At 40.1% G+C, this 24915-nt stretch overlaps 1 protein-coding gene and 1 long non-coding RNA gene across 3 annotated transcripts in view; one reads left to right on the plus strand and one right to left on the minus strand.

Annotated features, from left to right (window-relative positions):
• LOC106006397 overlaps positions 1-24915 on the minus strand; it is a 155801-nt gene that overhangs the window by 100439 nt on the left and 30447 nt on the right. The window lies entirely within an intron of this gene.
• Positions 21737-24915, plus strand: part of LOC101676720 (glycophorin-A) — a 33138-nt gene continuing 29959 nt past the window's right edge. The window contains exons 1-2 of one of the 2 annotated variants that reach the window (XM_004757990.3): positions 21737-21869; positions 23553-23624. In XM_004757990.3, coding sequence (XP_004758047.1) covers positions 21830-21869; positions 23553-23624 — 112 coding nt within the window. In that variant the 5' untranslated portion in view covers positions 21737-21829. The remainder of the gene's footprint in view (positions 21870-23552; positions 23625-24915) is intronic. The other variant, XM_004757991.3, reaches the window with a different exon arrangement.

Below are 24915 nucleotides of genomic sequence, written 5' to 3' on the forward strand. Positions count from 1 at the left end.
ATCATGACCCGAGCCAAAGGCAGAGGCTTTAACCCACTGAGCCACCCAGGCGCCCCAGACCTACCTGTTCTATCTCCAGGTCTAGTATACTCAGACACTGAGAAATGTTTTAGTAATTTCATTTTTTTTAAACACTCACCAATTGAAACACCAAATTGTAATCTCATGATCTCAGTGAGACAAATAGAATATCCAAGAGTGTCATCATAATGGGGTTATTTGGATTTTGAAAATTTAAAAGAGTGCTAGAACATCTCTGGCCTCCGTAACAGCAAGAGCCCATTCTCTCTCATAAAAAAGGGAAGCTGTTTCCTAGACAACAGGTTATACTCTCATAGCCTGGAAAACCCTGCCCAATTGCCTTCCTCTCTCTTGCCCTGACAGCTCCCTTCAAGTTTTGCTGCTTCTCTCAGCATCTTGCTTCAAGTAAATCCTGCAAAGATGTTTTCAGGAACATCTGCACTCTCTCATGCGGGAAGACAAGCAGAGCGGATATCCTGCAGAAGGAAATACCAGTAAACACTAAAACACCAGGAAAGACATTTGTTGAGGTATCTGCAGACACTTCTCAGGACTAAATAAGTCCACAAATATGCCCTACTTCATGTAGCAAGCTATTGAAACTCAGTAAATGCTGCAGAAAACTTCTGTATTGCTTTTTCGATCTCCAAATGCCAACCTCTGATGTGCTGGGGCAGGGCCTAGATTTCATGGTGCAAATAAAAAATAAACATTTGCACCAACGTTTCTTTCCAAAAACACCTTTAGATTCCTCATGAATCTTGGACTGTAGTACAGTTGACTAAGAAGGCACTGTGCCTTGTACTTATAAGGTATTTAATAAATACCTGCTAAAATCAATGAATTTTAGAATTAGAAGTTTCCTTAGAGACTGTCTAGCCTAGGCACATAGTACCTTTGATAAAGTGGGCCACCCAAATCTTAATATTCTTTAACCAAGGAGCCTAGTTATTACATTTGAATTTCTACAAAATACCCCAGGAAATATATGGAGCTGTTCAAAGAGAACTCAAAGTATAATCTCTTGATCCTAAGCTTAACTCATCAAACTAAAATTAGAATATTTCAGTATAATTTTTGGTAAATGATTTGAGTTTTATCAGAACATCTTCAAATCAATGTAAAAATAATATTAAATGCTCAATATATTTTCTGAGTTTTGGCATCTATAAAGAAAATAATGAATGAAATGCACACTCATTATAAAAACTGTGTAAAATGTCAAAGCCTATAAAGAGGACAATAAACAAATTATTGTAGTCCTGCAGCAGAGACACATTGTTAATATTCCCATATCTTCACATTGTCTCCTTTCTCTGCATTTTTTAAATAATTGAGGTCTCTTTATATTCTTTATTTTCCTTAGTTAATATTTTAGCATCAGCACTATCCTACTCTGGTTGTCAGCCTCCAGGGTCCCTCAGTGACCTCTACCTACCAGTACTCACATTTTTGTATAGCCGCCTCTCATATTGTACTAAGATTGATCTGTGTGATCAATAGCATAAACAGAAGTGACAGGTTAGGTTATATATGATTTTAGCTTTCATATTGATTGTGGTCAAGTGTTCTTTCCCTCTCTTGCTCTCTTTCTCTCCACCCCTGCCCCTTCACCCCCCCAGGGAAGCAGCTGCCATATTGTGAGCTGTCTTATGACAGAGCCCACGGAAGCCTCTAGCCAACTGCCAGAAAGCCTCTAATAACCATGTGCATGAGCTTGGAAATGGCTTTTCCAGCTTCAGTCAACCCTTAAGAAGACTACAGGCCTGGCCAAGAGCCCAACTTCAATCTTGAGCCAGAACCACCAGATAAGCCACTCTCTCTCGGATTCCCAGTCCTGAGAAACTGGGTGAGATAATACATGTTTGTTGTTTTAAGATAATAATATGTTTTGGTGTAATTTGTTGTATAGCAAGATAAAATTAATGCATCCACATTTTTAAAGATTCTTCCAGAAAACTATTTTTAGTTGTTGCCTAAGAGTCTTACAGATTTATCATGGTTTATTTTACAACTCTATTATTGGATTTTTCAGGTTGATCTCAATTTTTTGCACCTTTATGATGGCAGCATATATCTTTTTACACATTGTCTATATCTGTGATTAGTTTCTTAGAACAGACTCCTAGTAAATTTTTAAATAAAAATATTAATACTTTCAAGGATTTTGATATTTATATATTGCTCTCCAAATTTATTGTGCTAATGAATAGCCCCATCAATTTAATTTTTTTTAAAGATTTTATTTATTTATTTGAAAGAGAGAATGAGAGAGAACATGAGAGGAGAGAGGTCAGCTGGAGAAGCAGACTCCCTGACTAGCACGGAGCTCAATGTGGGACTTGATCCTGGGACTCCAGGACCATGACCTGAGCCGAAGGCATTTGCTTAACCAACTGAGCCACCCAGGCATGCCCCCTCCCAATTTAAATTTTGACTCACGAAAGACAGGTCCGTGATATGACTGAACTGTATCTGTTAACAGCACCAGATGTTCTTGATGTACACTGCTTTCCATCTGATTGCCTTTTATTTTAAGTGCTATTCCAGAGAATTCGATTTTAATATCCATTTGCTTATTGGTTATATCTGATGACTCAACTATCCAATGCAAACACATTTGCTTTCCCTCCATACTTACTCTCTTTCTGTTTTGGTGGGGGTTTTTTGTTTTGTTTTTGTTTCTGTTTTTTTCTCATTCCAGGGAATAGTTCCATCACACTCACAGTCTACCAATCCAGAAACCCAAGAGTCATACTAGGACTCTTCTATCTCACCCTTCACATGCACTCTACCCCTCATCTTTAAGGGGTACTTTCCTTTCCCCTTTATAGCCCCACTGCTGCTACGTTAGCGCAAATCTTGTTCAGTCTCCAAGATTGTCTCTTTATCTTGATTTTCAATCTTCTCTTAACCACGGCTCTCTGTCACCATAATGGATTTGTTACTCTTAGAAACACTAATAATAATTTGATTTTATTCTGCTGTAATCACTTACTTTTATCTTCTACTTCTATGACCATATTACTGAACACTGTGATGCTCATATTTTTTGAACAAAGACTATGACTGTTTTCATGAGAAAACAAACACGTAGACAAATTATACCCACCCATTATAGCAAGGCTTGGCTTTCAGTGACCAGGTCAATGAACCATCCAAGAGGATTTGGGTGTTGCAGATGCAAATCTTGGCAGTGTCAAAAGAAAAACCTGCCCAGAGGGAAAAATCATTCCTTCCTATACCCCTCTCAGAACATGCACTCTAGTTGGGATTTTGTTAGGCCTTCCCTTAGGAAGGTTAGGCCCAGGCTGCAGGACTAGAGGCAAACTCAGGCAGCTCCAGAGTAAAGTATAGACGATGAGGAAATATAACAGAGTGAATATGATGTATCATTTGCCCCAAGTCTTTCAACAGTTACCGACTTTGGAGCATTTTGGTATTCAGAGGAAAAAAGATGGTAGTTGTTCCAAATAATAATTAATTCTTTGTTAATTATTATAAAATTTTTCTTGGGAACAAAATGGATGCCTTCTTAAATCTGTCTTTGGATTATCTGGGAAAATTCCATATCAATTCTGGGTCATCAATTTTGTCAGCTGAAGTAACCAAAAAGAACTATATATAGATCAAGTATGAGTTTGAATGTATTTTATAGATATTTATAGGAATATAGCATTTTTAATGTAGCTTCTCTAGCTGACTAGGATATAATAAAATAAAAAAAGTTTTAAACGATGCCTTATTTTAGCCAAAGCTAAAAATAAACAGTGTTTTAAGTTCTTTGGGCACAAATGCCATTTCCACAGTTCAAGGGATGCATCTTCTAGGTTGAGGCTGTTTCTACTTAGTCTAAAGTCACTGTTATTTGAAGAGACATTGAAAGAACATATTAGAATATGATTCCCATTTTGTTTGGTTCTTGTTATCTAAGCAGTCATTTTTCACTCTCAGTTAAAATTAGCACAGAACATTCTTCAGGACAGCCCCTGCATTCCTAACATATTTCCACAAAGGGCCCTTGGTTGGAGGCCCCTATCCTCATGATGGAGTATTTTTGTGAGCATTTTATTAATAATATTATTCATTGTCATAACTACTTATTATTTGCTGGACACAGTGCTAAAAATTTTATATACACTTTCTCACTTTATCTGCAAGCCGGTGTTGCAATGTATCATTATTATCACCATCTTTAGACGAAGAAACTGAAGCTTGTCGTTTGAGCCAGCCGACCGATGTCACAAAATAAGGGGCTGGTTTAACACCAAAGCAAGTTCTCTCAGCCTTGATGCTGTTTCTTCTCTTGTGACTCATTGCTCAGTAATCCCGTATCAGATTGACTTATGACCTTGATTTTTCTAAGATATCTTCTGAGACTTTGAACAAGTCATTGTACATTAGGACCCTGATTTATGAAGAAACATCCCCATAGAGAATTAACCTGGATTTAATGAATTCCAATTGCTTCCTGCTCAAAGGAGAGAAGCCTGTATATAGTCTGTGTTCTTATGACTTACATACTCAGTTTCTACCTCCTTCAGGGGTACACAATAATGTTTCTCTGAGGGCACTAAATTCTCAGGGTCTAACCCTCGAGTGGCATCAGCGTTTGCCAGGTTGGACTTATGGCTTCGTCTGCACAATTTAACTTTTTCCTAATACACAGGTGGGAACTTCCGTAACAGCCTCCTGCTCCTCAAAAGTATACTCTCAGCCTTTTCCAAACCTGTTTAGTGATATGTATTGACTTGTAGCTGTCAAATGGATGTTTCTTTCGAAACAAACTACATTTTAAAATGTTTTTCCATTCTTTAAAATAACGAGGAGCCCAGGCCACATTCAATCATTCACAGGGTAGATTGTCTCACCGCTTGTTTTCCTTCCTTTCTTTCATTCTTTTGCCCTCCCCACCCTAACCCTATGCATTTTCTTACTTACTTTGGAGCATTTTGGTGTTCAGAAGGAAGATAGAGTTATTCCAAATAATAGTTCTTTATTACATCATTTATGATTTTTATTAGGAGGAAATGTAGACTCTCTAAAATTTGGTTTTGGATTATCTGTTAGAATTCCAATGTCAGTTCCGGGCCATATACTGATTGCTTGAAGTTGTCCAAAAGAACCAAGTGCCTATCAAATACAGCTTAAAAATGACACTAATAATAACTGATATTTGATTGGCATTTTGCAGGTTAAAAGCAATTTCACAAATATTAAGTTATTTAGCCCTACAACCCTCTGTGGAAGGAAACAAATTTCTGTTAAACATTTACTACAGGGCACCTGGGTGACTCAGTGGGTTAAGCCTCAGCCTTCGGCTCAGGTCATAACCCCAGAGTCCTGGAATTGAGTCCCGCTTCAGGCTCTCTGCTCAGTGGGGAGCCTGCTTCCTCCTTTCTCTCTGCCTGCCTCTCTGCCTACTTGTGATCTCTTTCTGTCAAATAAATAAATAAATTCTTAAACAAAAAACATTTACTACAAGCTGGATACTACGTTAGTGCTTCACATTTATATCCTCTTCGTCTTCACAACAGTCTTCCAAGATGTGTATTATTTCCAGTTCATAGATGATAAATTGGTATGGTAAAAAGTTAAATAACTTGTCTAGTATCAGAGAGCTTTAGGATTCAAGTGAGAGTACTGAGACCCAAAATCCAGTTCCTGGCCCTATGCTGTTTCTGACATCCCAGCCTAATAAGGTGGTTCCCAGTGTCATCCCAAAGAACACAGTCAAAACCATGGGAGCCTTAGCATCTGCCAAATGTCTCATTCCATAGCAACAACTGTCATCTAGGAAGAGAATAGAAAGGCTTACACACGTTTATCTACATTATCATTATATCTCTGAATTCCCTTCTTAAAAGTTTCACCCCTAAACTTCCTAAAGACAAGTGAATAAATTCCTTTCGGGGTTTCTTCCAGATGTCCATGGGAAGGTAAAGAGTTGACATAGGAATGAGACTTCCTCTTGTCTCCAGATAAATGAAGAGTTTATTCTACTCCAAAATGTTCCTCATGAAGCCCATGGGCAATTCAATTATTCGAGTTCTTATGTGTATGTATCACTGTTCTGAATACATGTCCAATAACTATACCGGGTTTGTATTTTGACAGGATCAGACTTACACAAAAGAGAATTTAACTCTTCTAGATGGCCTGAATGATAACTCACACTCTTTGCTACTTGCTGGACTAGCACCAAAAAAGTAATATGAACTGCCCCTAGGACACCGCGAATGACCTGGGGTAACAGAAGTGTGTTGGTTCTCTTTAACAGAGGAAAATTCCACTTTGCAGAGTTAGACAAAGGAGAAGGACTAGGTGAGTGAGGTAGCACAGAAGAGATAAACAGTATCTGGGTGGGCTAAATTTCAATATCTCTCAAAAAAGACATTTTCTCTCTAATACCTTCTAAGACAAATTTTATAAACAATACATAACTGATTCCACTTTTGTGCCAGATGATAACTTAAACACACACACACACACGGATGCATGTATAATCATGTGATTATATATATATGGGCTTCATCATTAAATAAAATTACCTTTATCCTAATAAGAAAAAATAGTCCCATAAATCTGAAGCATAAGAAGAGTAAAGTAAAATTAATGAGTATTTGAGATACGGGTCTGAATCACTTTATACAAATACAAAACTGGATGTCTAGTAGACTTCAGAATACATCATCTGTGAAATTTCATAAAGCAGCCAGTTTTCAGATATAAGATCTGCAATATTAGAATTCCTATATAAATATTTCCTTTAAGTTAACAGCTATTTCTTGTTAATGGTTTTTAGGACATCATTAGCTACTATCTGTAATTTTGCATTTAACTAAACTATTTCACTTAAATCTTATGACAGTTTCCAAAAACATGTTTTTCAGTGTGTCTCCAAAGACACAACATAAAATGTGACTTTTATGTACAGCTTAATAAATAATTCAATGATGTGAAGTTTTTTAAGTATAGCGTTGTACTACTTTAAACAAAGTGGGAAAAATATATAACTGACTGTGTCTAGCTAGTTGTTTTCACTTCTTTTAAGGTTTAGATTTCCTGCCTGCCTGTCTGATTTAACTTTAATAAAAAAAAAAAAAACTTATGGAAAGTGGGAACCTTGGATACTTCAAAGTTAACCAAGATCAAAGGAAAATGAAGTCCACCGAATAAGGAAAAAGTCTGAATGCAAAATGTATCATGTTGATATTGGCTTGAATTCTCTTAGTTTATGGTTGTACCAAAGCCTTAACCTTGAATTTGTCAGGTATCTGAGCACTGGGATTTTTTATAGAAAAATGGTTTGCTAAGTTTCTGTGGGAGGCTGATTCCAACACAGACTCATCAACTTGACCAGGTAAGTATCTTATCTATCGGTAACTGAAACACTGAAAATGCGAGAGGCTTCTCACCTATTGCATTTCTGTCCACTGCTTATAACTCCTGACAAACATACACCTTCTACACTCTGAATCTTGTTTAATCACAGAAAACTCCTTCTTAAATATGAATTCCCAGAGCATACTAAGAACACTGAAATTAGTTGTTGTATCCTTGGCTGCTTGATGCAACCTTTGGAACAAGACTAAACAGTCTTGTTTGAATGTTTGCAAGGTTCTAATCTAGCTTTAAAATCTTCCCTGGTTCTCCATAATTTTAGGGTCTGGGGATTTGGGCTTATGTTGAATTCAAAAAAATGCAGAATTATTAACATGCAAAAAGGTAGTGTGGTCTGTAATTCAAAAGATGCAATGGCTGTTCTTGAATGTTCTGCTTCACTGAAGCCCTCATATACCACATGTTACCGGTAAAGGTACAATGTTTTTTTCCTTGAAATGGTCCATGCTGTTTCATTTGAAACGATGTGTGCTGCTGCTGGGTGTTCTGTGGTTCTGTCTCAAAAACATTGCTCAGAACTCACATTCAGCAGGTATCAGCCAATAGGCCCTTTGGTATCAGAGGAGAAAATAAATCACATTCTACAGAAACACCCATCTGTTTTGAATAGTCCCATAGATAGATGACTCTCTGTTTCAGGGAATATTTAATGTTAGAAAAAAACTAGTCCAAACAGTTTACTCTCCTTAAGACTAAGCAGCAAGAGGTCTTCCAGTAAATGCTTCAAAAACTGCAAAACAGGAGAGGCCAGAAACATCCCTCTGTGACTCAAAATAAAAACGGAAAGGAAAAAAAAATTACTAATAATCTTTATGACTTTGGTGACCTCTAGTGATCAAAACAGGGAACAAATTTACCAGGTTTTTTATTTTTTTCCTTCTTCTAGGAAAGAGGGATCTTCCAAAATCAGAAATTATATATTTGTTCTGTAATTGTTCTAGCCACTCTTTAAATAAATTAACTGCAGCTAATTTATCTTATTAATAAACAAAAATTGCTTCTGAAATATCCCGAATATTTCAGAAGCAAAAGGAGAAAAAACATTCCATTATTTAAGAGCATGTTCTTTTCAGTCCCGTTTCTGTGCATTTACATACAAGTTCCCAGCAACATACAAAAGTAGGTAATTCTCCACAAAGGATCATACAGGACATTTATTTTGCAACTTACATTCTTAACAGTATACTGTGAATATCTTCTAGGCTATTAAATATTCCTATAACATTTATTTTACTGCCCACTTAATATTTCACAATAATTGATTTAAACAGGTCTCTGCTATGGACTAGTTTGGTTGTTTTCCTTTTTTTTTTTTTTTCTCCTATCCTTGAAGCTAATTCTTTGAACTCTACCAGCATTATAGCATGAAAATAAAGTCTCAGAAATGACCACTTCTGGTTCCCAAAATATGCAACACGGCATGGTTTTCTTTTCTTTTCTTTTCTTTTTTATTTTTTATTTTATTTATTTATTTGTCAGAGAGAGAGCGAGCGAGAGCGAGCACAGGCAGACAAAGTGGAAGGCAGAGTCAGAGGGAGAAGCAGGCTCCCTGCGGAGCAAGGAGCCCGATGTGGGACTCGATCCCAAGACGCTGGGATCATGACCTGAGCCGAAGGCAACTGCTTAACCAACTGAGTCACCCAGGCGTCCCATCACGGCATGGTTTTCAATACATCTTGTCAAATTGCCAGGTTATTCTAAGAAAGGATCCCCTAGACACGCCTGAGGTGTCATTCACAGGGAGCATATGGTAAACCGGGAACTCTCTGACAACGACGTACAGAAGCACCACATGAGATTCCCTGAAGGGCTTGTGGCTGAAGATGGAACCAAGCGTAACCCAAAATGCTGCATGTGAGCTGCTTAATAGCCCTTGTTCATTAATGCAAGCTTATGGCACTTGAGAAAAGGAATATGCTGAGAGTTTCTCAGGAATTCTGTTTTGTAAACACATGCACACGTACAGTTCCCACAGCAGCAAAACCCTCTCATCTCACATAAGGTATTTAGGTCCCAGCTCTCAGCCATAGGCCATCCATGGAAAGTTGTTGCTGAAGGATTAAATTTTTTGAATGGTTTTTGCATTCACAGGGTGAATACACAGTTCTCCTTTTTTTCCCTCTTAAACGATAAATAATGCCCACGTAAAGTTTGCAAATTAAGGGGAAAACGGGGAAAAGAGAAATTCTGGACATCTGTTTTCACAATTATCCAAGTAAGGGTAACACATTCTGCAATACCTTCTGAATGTGTTAATTAAATTTCCCGGCTATACTACTTTATGAGTTTCCACTGTCAAAGAGATGTACTGTTTTCAGCAACCACTCTACACATGCCCCCTCCCTCCCAGGAGGATGTCTTAGAATCTCGCTGGGCTGTGTCATTTTTTAAAGGCTGTGTCCGTATACTCTTCATTTCTGAAGACCAGTTACAGAAAGTGAAAACCAGTAAAATCTCCCGAATGGATTAAAACTGAGGAGGGATGGAAGGGGTGAGTAGCATGACCTAAAATGATGGCGAGACACGGCCTCAGAGCAACATGTATAAACCGGTCTTTGCAGTCGAAGCATCATCTGGTTCAGTGGAAAGACGCGTAACAATGTCCCACCAACTCGCCCTGCTTTCAAGCCATGATCTTTAAGCGCTGCTGGCCTCCCAACAGCTATGACCGGCCATGCGAGCTTTTTCCCAAGATCGAATAGCAAAAGTAGAAACACCACCTCCACAGATGGGGTCGGGGGGTGGTGCTCCTGGGCTGTCTCCTCAGACAGGAAGAGACAGATGTCCCAAGGATGCTGACACTTTGATTAGAAGATCCCGGCTGGATCTGACTGTCCAGTTCCCCTGGCGTGGCGTTACCTCAGATCCCAAATTTCTTTGGGTGCCTTCTACTGTAAATCAATGCTGGCAAGGAATGTAAACCAAAACTTAAAATAAAAACAAAAATTAATAAATAAATAAAAAGACTAGCTCAGGGGATCCAGGAGCAAGGTGTTAAAGGACAGTTTCTCCTGGGCTTGGTTAGCAAGAACCAGCTCAAGCATCGTTCTGTGTTTGAGTCTCTCTACTCAGAATACCATGTGAATATACATAGTTTTATGTATGGTATCTTGGTATGGTATCTTGAAGAATAACTATCATCTATAAATTTTAAACAGGGAAATCCCTAAATCACTACAGAAGCTACTGTAGGACCCCATTACCGCGACTGCTTTCTTTCTTATGACACAGTGTTTTCCTGCGTATACTTTTCAGCTATATCGAGCATCAATCACAGTGTTTGTAGTGAAGGCATTAGAAACCTTACCATATGACTCAATTATTAAATCATACCAGCTAACAGAATCTGAGTCGAGTAACTTAGTAATTAACTGTGTGTTTGGAAATGCCTTCTCCTATCATTTCTTGTTCTCAGAGCTTTAGTCCTAAAAAGATAGACATTAAAATTTTCCAGTACTTTCTTCTCCTTCCCTCCTATGTCCAGGATCTGAACAGAATGTCTGAATAAAAAGGATGCCGGCCTTCTGTACTGTCACATTCTATGAGGGAAAAAAAAAAACAGCCCCGCCTCTATGGCTGAACCACATAAATGAGAAACAGATTTGTGTAATATGAGTTTGCTCCAAGCCACAGAAGGCCAGCACCATCCTTTGGCATAGTTTGAAGGCTAAAGGGTAATTGAATCCCTTCTGCTCTAGACAGATAGTTAAAAACAAACAAACAACAACAAGACGCAGCGGGGTTTGCCTGGAAGAGAGAGTGGAGGCTCAAATCTTACTTATGGAAGTGTCAAGGCAGGACTGAGGGACATTTGCAGACTGTGTTCAACATCCCACATGATTAGCCACGCATACAAGGGCCCTCCAGTCGTGGGGGCTCTGTCACCTCAGTCTTCGCTTCTGTCGTGGGCACTGGTGAAGCTGCCTCTCTTGGTCCCTGGCCAGTTCAGCTCAGCCTCAGCTTTGCCTCATTCTGGTAATGATTCCCTAATTAGGCACATCAAGGCCAGTCCTCATTAAGATTTTCTTGGTTACAAGTATTTCAAACCCACTTCAAAATGGCTTCCTAGAATGGGAGAATTTATTGCAGGGACACTGGGCTGGCTACCTCACAGACTCTAGGCGTCAGAAAGGGTTGGAGGCCCAGCAGTTCCATGGAATTCAGGACGTTTTTGTTGAGGCTGACCTGAGAATGCCATCATTAATAGAGCTTAACCTCTAACTTCCTTTCTTCTGTGTTTCTCAATAAAATATTCTCCAGAGGGGAATCGGATGGTTGGATCAGGTGTCCATGTGTGAGCTAATCAGCTATGGTCAAAATTAAGGGTCATATAATAAAATACATGTCATCTGTGGGCCTACCTCTGAAGGGGAGGAAAGTACCCCAAGAAAAGGGGTGAATTCTGGGCCAAAAAAAAAAAAATGTCTTTTATAAGGTTTCAGCTGGATGTTAAAGGAACCTGGAACTTACTTGAGATGATAATGGCTTAGGCTACCTCCATGTCTCCAGTTCCGGAGCGGAATCGTTAGCAACATTCTAGGACCTGTCCCCTCAGCCAAAGACTGTACAAACTTTGCCTTGCCTCCTATCCAGTATCAGTTCCCTTCTTTCCATTTTTGGGGGACCCCTCTGTGCCTCTGTCTCTAGTCCAGATTCCTCTTCTGAGGGCCTAATTTAATTGTCCATTTCCTACTTAACCTCTCCACTGGGATCTTCTAGAGAGATCTCAAACACAGCATACCCAAATGAAACGCACAATCTTCCTTCACAGACCTGGTTTGCCTTGCAGAATCCCCTATCTCTATAAATGGGACCACACTTTACCTAGTCACACAAGCTGGAAAGCTTGGAAGCAACATGCGGCCTCCTCTCATTCCCCTTATCCAGTTAAACACAAGACCATTCAATATTGAGGTCTAAGCAGCTGTTGAGTCCGTTCAGCTAACTCCTCAAGGGCCGGCTTATTCAAACACCTGGCTTTTCTGTTCTTCAGTTTCTGCTAAGGCCTTCTTACTCTTCTTGTCAGCGGAGTCACCTCCCTAGCAGCTGTGCTCCATTCTGGGGAGAGTATGGCCCCATGTTGCTGCACAGCCCGGCGTGGCTTACCGGTTGTCCATGGTATGAAACCCCAAATCCTAACATGCCTTATGATCTCACTGACCACCATCTTTAGCCATATCTCTTGCCATTCTCACCTCTCCCTTTCTATTCCCTAGCCACAATGAGTCAGGTTCACACCTCTGAACAGTATGCACCTGTTTCAGGGCACAGAGAAGTCTCTATTTAAAGCCTCTTTACCTACTCCTGCATGCAACTAGGGAACAATGCCCTAACTTTAGTATTTGGTCTGTCCCTGTCCTTCCAGACCATGCTAACTGATGATATGGTCTAGTAAAACAGGAGGGAATAGAGTTTGCAGAATATAAACTTGGGCTTTGGTGGCAGAGTGCTTGGATTCTAATCCAACATGTTAAGGGAATGGTAGTTAATTCATAGAATCATGACAAGGATTAATATATTACCAACAAGAAGTAATTAGTACAATGCCTGATCCTTGGTTAGTATTCAGTAGCTTTTCATTAATGTCGTGGATTTGTCAGACAAAGCCAACAGAGTAGCAGTGTAGAAAGTATCCTACAGTTTTATAACCTGAAAATAAATGCACTTATTTTGGATTTGGCTGGCTCTGAGGGCCTATAGAGGCTCACTTATATTTATTATTACAGCAAGCCCCATAGTTTCTGTCCTCTGACTCCAAGAGTGCAGCTAAGAAAGACAAAACATAAGGGATATTGGGATGAATAATCCCAGATTTTCATAAAATATCACCAGTTTCTTTGAGTGAGTTTTTAAGTTTTAAATATTTTTTTTTAATTTGTTTATTAGACAGAGAGAGAGATAGGAGAGAGGGAACACAAGCAGGGGGAGTGAGAGAGGGAGAAGCAGGTTTCCTGATGAGCAGGGAGCCCAATGAGGGTCTTGATCCCAGGAACCTGAGGTCATGATTAGAGCTGAAGGCAGATGCTTAATGACTGAGCCACTCAGCTGACCCAGTTTTTAAGTTTTTAAAGCATTAGTCATCAAGCACTGAAAATGACTCTTGGCTCTTTGATATTTGATATTTGAAATACGTGATCCAACTACTTCTCCAAATTCAGCATACTGGGGGAAAAGATGAGAACATCCTCAGGAACATACTGCTGTTGGCTTCACAACCTTCTGCAGATATGGGAGGTAATAGGGAGTTACAGAGTTACATGGAGGGAATCTTTTCTTTCCCTGGAGGAATTCACCTATCTGTTGATTTCTTCCATGGGAACATTAATAGGTTGCAAGCAGAAACACACTGGGAGAGGAGGGGGAGACTGTCAGAGATTTTGGTGGTTCATCGGGGCTGGCATAACAGATTGGGAACTAGTGGAGTCCCAACCACAAAGCCTGTTGCTCCAGTAGGGCACTTGCTGAATTCTAGAATGGCTCAGCAGTGTAGGGAGCTAAACTGGAAAAACAAACTCCTGCCAGAGGGCAGAGCCTCCAACAAATGAATCCCTTCCTCAGGACATCTTCATTGAATCTGTATGGGGGAACCTAGAAAGCTAAGGTCAATGTCCTGCAGGGGAAAAAAAAAAAAGAGGTATGAAAGAGGCATGAAAGAGGTAGGAAAACAGCCCCCAAATTATTATTTTTAAAAGCAAAAGCTGGTGGTTGTACAATGTGAATGTGCTTAAGTATGCTATTCAAATATAACCTTAAAAATTGTTAAAATGACAAATTTTATGTTACATGTATTTTGCAATAATAAAAGTAACTAAGATAAAAGCTGAACTACTGCTGTCCAGATTTTAGAGTCAGCAGACAAGAACATTGGAATAACTATGATTGATTATGTTCAAGAAATCAAAGTAAAAAGTACTTAGAACAAATGAAAATAGGTAGAATTTTAACTGTGAACTGGAACCTATAAAAAGAATCAAATGAGCATTCTGAATTAAAAATGCAACATCAGAATCAAAGAACTCATGGTATAGGTTAATTTTTTAAAGGATTTTATTTATTTGTTTTAGAGAGAGGGAGAGAGGGCCAAGTGAGGAGAAGAGCATAGGGGGAGGGAGAGAGAGAGAATCCCAGGTAGGCACCCCACTGGTCATGGAGCTGGTTATGGGGCTCGATCTCCCAACTCCAAGACCTTACCTGAACCGAAATCAAGAGTCAGATGACTAGCTGACTGAGCCAGCCAGGTACCTCCACATGATATAGATTTAACAGCAGACTAGACACAGCAGATGACAGGATTAAAGGTCATTAGATAATATCCAAACTAAAGCACAGTAAGAAAAAAAGGAATGGAAAAAATATGTAAATATGTAAATAATTTAAAAAATCTAATATATACATATCTGAAATCCCAGAGGGGAAAGTGCGATACACTATTTAAAAATATTCGAAGGGATAATGGTCAAGATGTTCTGAAACAGCTAAAAATATCAAGTCATAAGTTTAAGAAGTTCAGATTCCCCTTCCCCCAATTACACGCAGACATATCATAACCGAAATCATAAAAATCTAAGACAAAGGGAAAATCTTCGAAGCATCTGGAAGGAAAAAGCACACGTTACCCTCAGCGAAGGAACAATAAGTTGGGAATAGATAATCTTTTCAGTAAGGTGTGCAGAGTCAGTTGGATAATCGGAGTGATATAAAGGAAAGTTCTCCTCAGCAACCTGAGTGTATCTCTTGGACTTTATGTTAAGCAGGGAACAACCCAGACACGGAAGAGTTCATAATATGTCATTTGATTTATATGAAATTCGAGAATTGACAAGACCCATCAATGGTGTTAGAAGTCAGAGCAGTGGTCAACCTCAGATCAGGGGGATAGACAGTGGGAGGGAGAGAGAGTGAAATCTCTGGGAATGTTCTCTATCCTCATCTGAGAGGTGGTCTCACACACATGCACGTGTCTGTATGTGTGTGTGTGTGTGTATATATAATTGATCCATCAAATTGCACACTTAAAATTTGTGTATGTTACATCTCAATAAAAAACAAGACGTTACTATGTAGTTGTCTTCTATCTTATGCTGATACACTTCCCCTGGTATTTCTTTACATACAGAACAAGGGCCAAATTCATGTACACAAAGGTGAAGGGCAGAGAGAATTGACATCCTAGGCATTGAAAAGTGTAAATGTGGGCGCCTGGGTGGCTCAGTGGGTTAAGCCGCTGCCTTCGGCTCAGGTCATGATCTCAGGGTCATGGGATCGAGTCCCGCATCGGGCTCTCTGCTCAGCAGGGAGCCTGCTTCCCTTCCTCTCTCTCTACCTGCCTCTCCGTCTACTTGTGATTTCTCTCTGTCAAATAAATAAATAAAAATCTTAAAAAAAAAAAAAGTGTAAATGTGCACACTTGTGTGTGCGTCTTTAGAATTTCAGTTTTGCAAACCACCCGAGTGCTGTCTTTCAATTCCAGACCATTATTTATGCTGTTTTCTCTGCCTAAAATGTGCTTGTTTCTCCCTTGACCTTGTTATTCAACCTCTGTGTCTATTTGATTACTCCGGAAAGTCTTTCCAGAACCTGATGCTTGAGTTGGGAGCCTCCTTTTTAAAAAATTTATTAGCAAAGTATAATTTACATACAATGCTGTATTAGTTTCAGGTGCACAACATATTGATTTGACGATTCTGTACATTACCCAGTGCTCACCATAATAAGTGTAGTCACCATCTGTCATCATATGCTATTACAATACTCTTTTTAGATTTTCTTTATTTATTTGAGAAAGAGAAAGCATGCACCAGGTTGGGGGAAGGGCAGAGGGACAAGGCAACTTCCTGCTGAGCACTGAGCCGAGCCCCCCGGGACTTGATCCCACAACCCTGAGATCATGACCTGAGCCCAAATCAAGAGTCAGATGCTTAACCAACTGAGACACCCAAGCACCCCTGTTATCACAGTATTATTGACTATATTTCTTATGCTGTACTTTTCATCTCTGTGACTTACTTATTCTAAAACTGAATGCCCATCGTAATGTCTTCATTTCAAGTTTGGAGCCCCTCTTTGTGCCCATAGTGCCCTTTGCTTATATAATAGGCACTCCAGAATGCAACTGCCTTCTTATATGTCCCCCAAGTTAGCTGCAAGTTCCTCAAGGGGAAGCTGAGTCACTGAAGGTTGTATCTCTGGCACTTGATAAAATGCCTGGTAGGTGCTCATTAATCATTCATTGAATGATTGAATGGATGCAGAACAAATGACCTGTTGAGCCTCCATGGAAAGATCATGCCTGATACCATTCCAGTAGGATAGCACAATGGAATGCAAGCCGACCTGGAGTACTCGTTCACTGCCTCCTCATGTGGCGTTGAGGATTTCCGACTTCTTGGGCATTTACTTAGCATGCCTCCAACACACAGCACATCACTGTATGATTGTAAGGAAAGGAAATGGAGACCTGGGTTAAATCTCAGGTCTAGAAGGCCTTTCAGAGCTCTCCTATCTAAACTGGGTTTACAAACTCAAATGCAGAACGGAGCTGGGCAGAGAGTATAAATGGATATGGTCAATTACATCAATGGATATGGCAATTATATCATGTGCTCTCAATTATCAACTGCCTTTCCTGAAAGTGTGTTAAATAGCCTCACCATTGCCGTATGACTCGCAGGACCTCCCTTTGGAGGAAGTATACTTCCTTGCCCCACTGACGTCAGCTTGGCCTGTGATTTGCTTTGGCCAGTAAACTGTGAGCAATACTGGCATGTCCCATGGGTCAGCAGAACAGTTAAAAGCCGTTGCCCTTTTTGGCCATTTTTCTTTTCCCTCTGCAACAAGAGTAGCAGATTTCAAATGGGGACTACTGTCTGGATCCTGGAAGCCCTAGCCTTTCCACAGACAAAATGTAACATGAGCAGGAAATGAACCAATGCTGCTGAAGACACTGAGGCTTTGGGGTTCCTCCTGAATATAACATAGTGTAAGCTGGCTGCTGTAGCATCGGGGGAAGGACTTGGCTATCTCCAGAAAGGCTACCTAACCCAAGAGACAGCCCGTCCTCTCTCAGCTCCAGGGTATCCTGCCTATATGGGAATGCAAAGCTCACTCTTGATGAATCTTCCTGACGCTGAAGGGGGGACAGAGTTTCTTAAATCCCCTCCCAATAAATGCCTAATATGTATAATACATACTTCATGTTCATTAAAAAAATTAATTAATCCTTTCTGATCTTTAATAAGAAGACACTTAGAGCCAAATAAAATTAAGGGATACATTTACAATCTCTTACCTATCTATCTCTCGATTTTCTCAGGTATAAAATAAGAATGATAATCTAGGTATCCCTTGCTTTGTGAAAGTCTGTGTTGCACCCCTCTGCTCCAACGGAGGACCTACGTTAGAACCTGTTTCCAGTAACCAAAAGTTAAAATCTGATGAGGATTTTTGTTTTTAGGAGGAAAAAAAGACAAGAAATGACAATAGCATTGAGCGTTTATTTTTACTTGAAGCCATTACGGAGGCGGCACAAACCGAAAGAGCCAGAGCAGCCCCTCCAAGGTCCTTCCCCGGAATTAGGCTCAGCAGCATCTCAACATCAGGCTGTCAGAGCCTTGAGGGTGTCTGCAAGCTCCTGTGTTTTATCGTCACTTCTTTTGTGCATCTGTTGGCAAGATGTGTCTAAGGTATGAGAAAAGCCAAAAAGAGGTTTTCTGGGGTTCTGGAAATGCTCAGGTATGTTTCTATGTAAATAATACTAATCGTTTCTTTGCTTTATGCCATTTAGCTTATGAAGTTTCACAAAAAGGCCCTGCCTTTGGGTAGCAGGGGAAACCTGTATCTGTTCTTCCTCTCTAATAGAGTTATTTTGAGCAACAGATTTGTCAAATTTGTGTTTCTTTCAATTTTGAAATGCTATGGTAACAAAAGAAGGTCAAGGAAAGATGTTAAACCACTCTGGCAAAGCAGAGTGCGGCTTCCCGGGCACAAGATAAATGGAAGCCATTATGTCAACTTTCCCGCATCTACCCTCCCTCTTTGGTTCTCCATGAAAAACACAAACAAGTAGACTTCTCCACAGGCAGATCAGACTAGCATGGTCTGATCTGGAGGTATAGTCTGATCTTGAAACAGTTGGGACCTTAGTAATTGACAAAAAGGGATACAATGGTGAAACAAGTTGGAGCTAGGTTGGCAGATCCAAATTGACTTTCCTCCTTTGCCACATTGTAATTCGTCCTTCTTGTGGACTACTGGCCATCAAGAAAAAATAGCGCAAAGACATACAGTACCAAGAAACTGAAATAAGATTTCCCTGTTTGAGGAAATGTCTCAAAAGCACTTGTTTTATTTTAGACATAAACTCAAAATTCTCAAAAGGTATGTAAATTTGTCTGACAGATTTGCATGATGTATCTCAGAGGTGGGGTTTTGTGATGCTCTGGAATATGTGTTTCAGTAAGAATATAAAGAAGATTGGGGAAATGCATGGAAGGGAGAGATGTAATCTGAGTATTTTTTTCTGTTGCATTTTCAGGTCTCACATTTTTCCTTCCATTACGCGGATTTGCCACTAGAGGTCACTGCGCAGTTTCCTTCCACGCACCCTGTGTGTCCTGCGGGTTCGCCTCCTGTTATCACGCTGAGAACCCTGCAGGTTTTGCCTGTCTTTAATCAGGCCAGGTAGGGTCAACGTGGGTGCCTGCAGGAAGCTACAAAACTGTCCTTACCCCAAGGTCAATTCCCACTCCCCACATTGGTAAGAGCTGACTGATCGTTCCTAGTGACCAAGAGCAAAGCATCCATTTCTCTTCTGGGGCGGGCTGTTCATGGAGGCGGCTGGCTATGTGGTCTGGTGGTCCCAGCACTGATGACGAATTACTGACTGCCCCTCAGCCTCGGTAGGGTATTCTGCCCCGTGCTGGAGGTAGAACAAGGGAGAGACAAGACTTACCAATACAACGAAATAGTCGTGCAGGAAAGCAAATGAACTAGCTTAAGTGTTGCAGGAGTTCCAAGAGTGGTTAATGAAGTGATTCCCCAGGAAAGCTCCTGGCTGAAGATGCTATGGATTTTAGACTGATTTTCTTGTTCTCCTTCCGCCTTAGCGACAGACTTCCATGCTGAAGGTAAACTGAAGCTCTGATATGGCATAGGCGATGGGTAGATAGATAGCTAGACCTACCTCTGCTCCCCAAGATCGCCTCAAAGAAATTGCTTTCCTCTCTAGTGCAATATTCATTTGTCATTCATTGATTTGACAAATATTTATTGTCAACTGTGCCCCAAGCTCTCAGTGGTAAGAAAGATAGCCACAGGCTGGGCATGCACACTTAGAATTTGTAGTCCAGTGAGGACACAAAGATGACTGCAGTGCAATGTGGTAAGCTCGATGATAAGAGAACAGAAAGCCCTGATGAATACTTAGGAAGTCAGGGAAGGCTTGCTGGAGGAAGAACTCTTAAACTGAGATCTTAAGCAGAATAGAAATAGATCATGTAAGAAGAGAGTGTGTTCCAGGCAGAGGAAACAAGCACAGAAGAAAAAAAGAATCAAACAGGATTTTATTTTTGTATATAAAATTTTGGATCTTGCCATTTTTCCATTTTGTCTCTATATCAACTGTTTTTGAAAACATGATTTGACTTTATTTTTTGAAAACATGATTTTAATAGCTGCCTAATAATCCATTGTGAGAATAGTGACTATTTGCCTATTTTCAAAGGGAGATAGCATTTTTAAGGCTCATGCTAATTGTTCTCACCTTAAAAATATGAAATCATGTGAAATAATCTTATTGCTCTTATTAATATTCAAAAATAAATCTCCTTTATTTGACTGTCTACTAGGAATAATTTCTGCAACCCAACCTGATATCCAGCCATAACAAATACTAAATTTAAACAAGATTTTGGTTTCCTAAATATTGGTTACATTTAACTACTTGTAAATTTTGCTATAATTGCTTTGCCTGAATTGGCAGGCCCTTCAGAGGGACTCCAGGACTCTGGGGTTTTAACATTCTTGCACTGTCTCTGAGTCCCCCTCTGTGACCCTCAGTCCTAGTGCCCCCTGAAGCCTGCATCTCAGTGCCCGCTCTGTCCCTCCAAGCTCCCTGTCTGGGATGTTAGCTGACATTTTTCTCCATCTTTTCCCCAGTAAAAGACTTTTTTTCCCTCTCTCTGTGGCTCCATTTCCCGAGGCTGCAAACCGTTAGTTTCATAAATAGTCTTTTAAACCACATTTTGGGTGAAGATATACATATAATTTATTTGACAAATTGTTGACTTAGCAAGTCGATTTCCTAGGGCAAGCAGGAAAGATATTCATGGCTCTAACGGGAAGATTTAGGTAGAGTACCCAATCGCCTTCTTTTGAGCAGTTTCAGATCTAATTCATATTCTTTTGTTTCATTTTCTGCCTCCCTTTAAAATGACCCTTCCTCAGAGGGCCATACCCCACATTTTAACCTGCTTTACAACAAGGTTTTGGGGGTCATCTGTGTTTGTGTTTGAGTGTTTGCATGATTGTCCTGCTACACACTTCTGCTTGCTTAGTGAGGCATATTTTGGAGAGAAAGAACACCCTGATTGCAGCCACGCGGGTCCTAGCTGTTGCATTGAAACACCGGTTTGAAATGAAATTTTCTTGCGTCTCATGCACTCTCAGATCACTGTGTGACTTGTCGTGGGTGTGGGAGTTCTTTCAAACCTCAGAGCACTCAATGGCAATGGAGTTCTCCAATACATTCAGTTCACATGTAAGAAGTCACTTTCATCCCGGCCCCTGAGGATCTCTACATGAACATGAGAAGGTTTCTAGCTCCCTAACGGCTACCCCACCCTTGCTCAGGGACCCTGTCTCAGGCCTTCAAGTTCCAACTGAGCAGCTGCTGAAGACCACTGCCTTGCAATGCTCACTTAACTTATGCCAAATAGGGGCACCTGGATGGCTTAGTGGGTTAAAGCCTCTGCCTTTGGCTCGGGTCATGATCTCAGAGTCTTGGGATCGAGTCCCGCATCGGGCTCTCTGCTCAGCGGGGAGCCTGCTTCTCTCTCTCTCTCTGCCTGCCTCTCTGCCTACTTGTGATCTCTGTCTGTCAAATAAATAAATAAAATCTTAGAAAAAATTATGCCAAATAAATTTAACATGTAACAACCAATTCCCTGCAGTGAAGACCTTACTTAACACTTTAATAATGCTAGCTAAGAAGCTATCCATGTATCTTTACTGACAGATGTTTGACAAATTTGCCTAATTTCAAATACCTCCCAGGCCTATCAGTGCTGCCTCAAAAAGGTGTGTCTGAAAGATACCAGCTCCTGGGTGGGGACCACGGGCCACCATACCAGTCCATCCTTGGTGGCTTCCCGGTACTGACTACTGAGAACCCTCTCATGATCTCAGGATGTACGAAAAAATAGTAATTATATTACTACTATTCTCGGGTAAGTGGATTTTTTTTTTAGCATGATGCTGTTATATTGTATATAAAATTATAGATTAAAATATAAACTGCCTGCTTTAAGTTCTATCTTACTCAAATGAATAAATGAATGACTAGTGTCTCAGATCTCAGTCTGGTGAATGGATTTTTATTGGAACTGAGCTGGTACGGTGGAAGGAATCAGAGTACAGTGCTCAGGTGCTCAGTAGTTATGGCTGGATCAGAGTTTTCCATTAAGAGAAGCATGCTTCAGCTCTAAATCCAGCTACAGTGAAAAGAATTGTATCAATTAGCATAAGAAATATCCTCAGGTGAATAAATTTGTTGCCTTCTTTGTGTTTAACTTCTAAATTAAAGAGTCACTAATGAAGGTGGATATTGGGTCCTCAGTTTTCAAAACAGTTTTCTGAAGAATTCGAATTTCCTCCTTCTCCCACTGAAAGAGTATGAGCTACAAGCATGAACTCTGAATTCATGTGGGAGTTGTTTCCCACTCTGTGGTCCATTACTGAGGAATGATGGAGAAAAAAGAAAAAGCAAGTCTTATTGGCTTAGGTATTATGTGGTTTGGGGAGATATCAAAATGTCAAAATCAATTCATTAAGATTAACATAGAGTATTATTGATTTTTATTTATCTTATTATTTTTAAAGATTTTATTTATTATTTGAAAGAGGGAAATAGTGAGAGAAAGAGGAGAGGGAGAAGCAGGATCCCCACTGAGCAGGGAGCCTGACCTGGGGCTTGATGTCAGGACCCTGGGATCTCGATCTGACCCAAAGGCGGAAGTTTAACTGACTGAGCCACCCAGGTGCCCCTATTTTTTTTTTAATTTTTTTATTTTGAGAGAGAGAGAGAGAGAGAGAACAGAGAGGGGTGGAGGGAGAGAGAGAGAGAGAGAGAGTGCCAAGCATGCTCCATGCTCAGTGCTGAACCCAACGTGAGACTCGATCTCATGACCCTGAGATCATAATATGGAGTATTATTAAGTTGTATTGAATTAGCAATTAGTTTTGGCTTCTTCCCGAGAGTGGTATGGTTAATGTCTTCCCAAATGCAGTCTTTGTATATTAGAAATACTAGAGCCCAGCACAGAGATAAGAAGCAGGCAGTTCCTTGAAATGTATTTATCTCCCAGGCATTACTCTGACTCAAATTGGAGCACAGATCAGGGATCTTCTGGGCACTCTGTAGGAGACAGGGAAAGGATCTAACATTTTCTAAGATATATTAGGGGATAAATAATATTTCTAAGAGGCCTCTAAACGCCATGTGACTCTAAGCACCGTGAGGCCTCAGTGCCTACGTTGCTCCTTTACCATCTTTGCCTTTTCTGAAACCCTCTGAAGAATTCTCTGCATGTAACTGCTTTATAGAGTAACGCAAAGGTGTTGAGCAGGGTCCTGCCCCTTCCCCCCGCAGCAACTGAAGGAGAGAGTCTGGAAAGTGTCAAGGCTGCCTGGGTGATTAAGTGTCCAACTCGTGGTTTCGGATTATTTATTTATCAATAAATAAATCCTTAAAAAGAAAACCTGACACATACTAATTTTAAATTGGGAAACCAGATTTAACATTCTTTTGATGCTTTTTTTTTAAAACTTTGGTTTCTAGAGGATTGTTCAATATACCTATGAACCAATTTAGGAGGCACATTTTAAGTGATTTCCTCAACTTGTCTTTATAGGTTGTATTTCTGCTGAAGACCAAGAGGATGCCGGGACTCAGAAAGAACAAATTAAGCTACCGACAGAAACAGGTTTGCAATAGTTTTCCAGCCATCATCATCATTTCTGTACATTTAATTAGTACTTCTCTGTGTGGTCTTCTGTGATACATGACCTAGATGGAAACTAAAACAAAAGGCCTGAGAAGAAACATCCCAGGGTTATCTCCAAGTGTTGGGATTGTAGTGTTGGGATTTTTTTTTTTTGATGTTTTTAAATTTTCTGCAAAGAGAATCAATAAAATGTAATTAGGAAGAGTTTAAAAACTATTTAAAAGAAAACTGAACAAATCTCTGCTTTCTAAGAGGCCCCTATCACGAAGCAATGCTGGCAAAGATTAACAAGAAAACTAAGATCCTGGGAGATGCATTTCATTGTGGCTATGACTGCTCAAATAAACTTGGTTACGATGTCTGGAGACTGATTTCAGGGATCTGGTCAGGAAAAAAGCAAGAATTATTGGTGAACAGATGAGATAAACCATCCTTAATAATTTTTCCATTTTTATAGGGTTTGTTTCTGTTATGATACACAACCCATACACTTCTGTTATGATGCATAGCCCCAAACTGCCAGCTGCCACATTCCAGCAGCTAAGAGTATCAGGAAAGTGGCAGCATATAGAACCCCAAGAGACTTCTGTCACAACATGGGACTTAGGGAGTGCTCTGGCCCATGCCTGTCTTAGAAAAGTAAACAACTCTGGAAACATCACAAGCCCCAAATCATAAAACATTGTACATTCTTTTCTCAGTCCCCAAGTGCGACACCAGGCCCTAGAGCAAAGGTGCAGGAAGAGAGTTCTGCCCTCACCTCCACTAGAGCCTTATCTCCCTTGGTATTTTAGAATCAGACTCAAATTTAGCAAGTTGCTTTGAAGATCCAAGCAAAAGTGCTGGGTTTCCCCCCAAGGTGTGCATAACTCACAGAGGTGTTAAAGTTAAGCAATTAACTAGGTACAACAAGAAAGACAAACTGGCTTCACTTAGGGAAGAAGAGTTTTAGATCCTTGGTGGTAAATGGAGAATGAGTCAAGTGAAGGGTTTTCTGCTAAGCTATGCTTCTTCTAATCCAATATGAAAATCAGACTGCGTTACGACTAACATCAGTCTTCTGTACCATTAGCCTCCCGTGACCTTAACTTGTTCCTATGTCTTCAGAGTCTCCATGCAAGCACCAATTACACATCTGATCCTAGGTACTGTGAATCCAGTGATAGAACATATTTACCCAATGATAGAGACAATGAGTTCTCCACTTTACAGAAACCATATGGAAAGAGAGGACAAGGGTGATGCCTATATTCACCTTTTCACATATTCA

The sequence above is a fragment of the Mustela putorius genome, unplaced genomic scaffold (assembly GCF_011764305.1).
Source record: "Mustela putorius furo isolate JIRA1106 unplaced genomic scaffold, ASM1176430v1.1 tig00000242_pilon_pilon_pilon, whole genome shotgun sequence".
Lineage (NCBI taxonomy): Eukaryota > Metazoa > Chordata > Mammalia > Carnivora > Mustelidae > Mustela > Mustela putorius.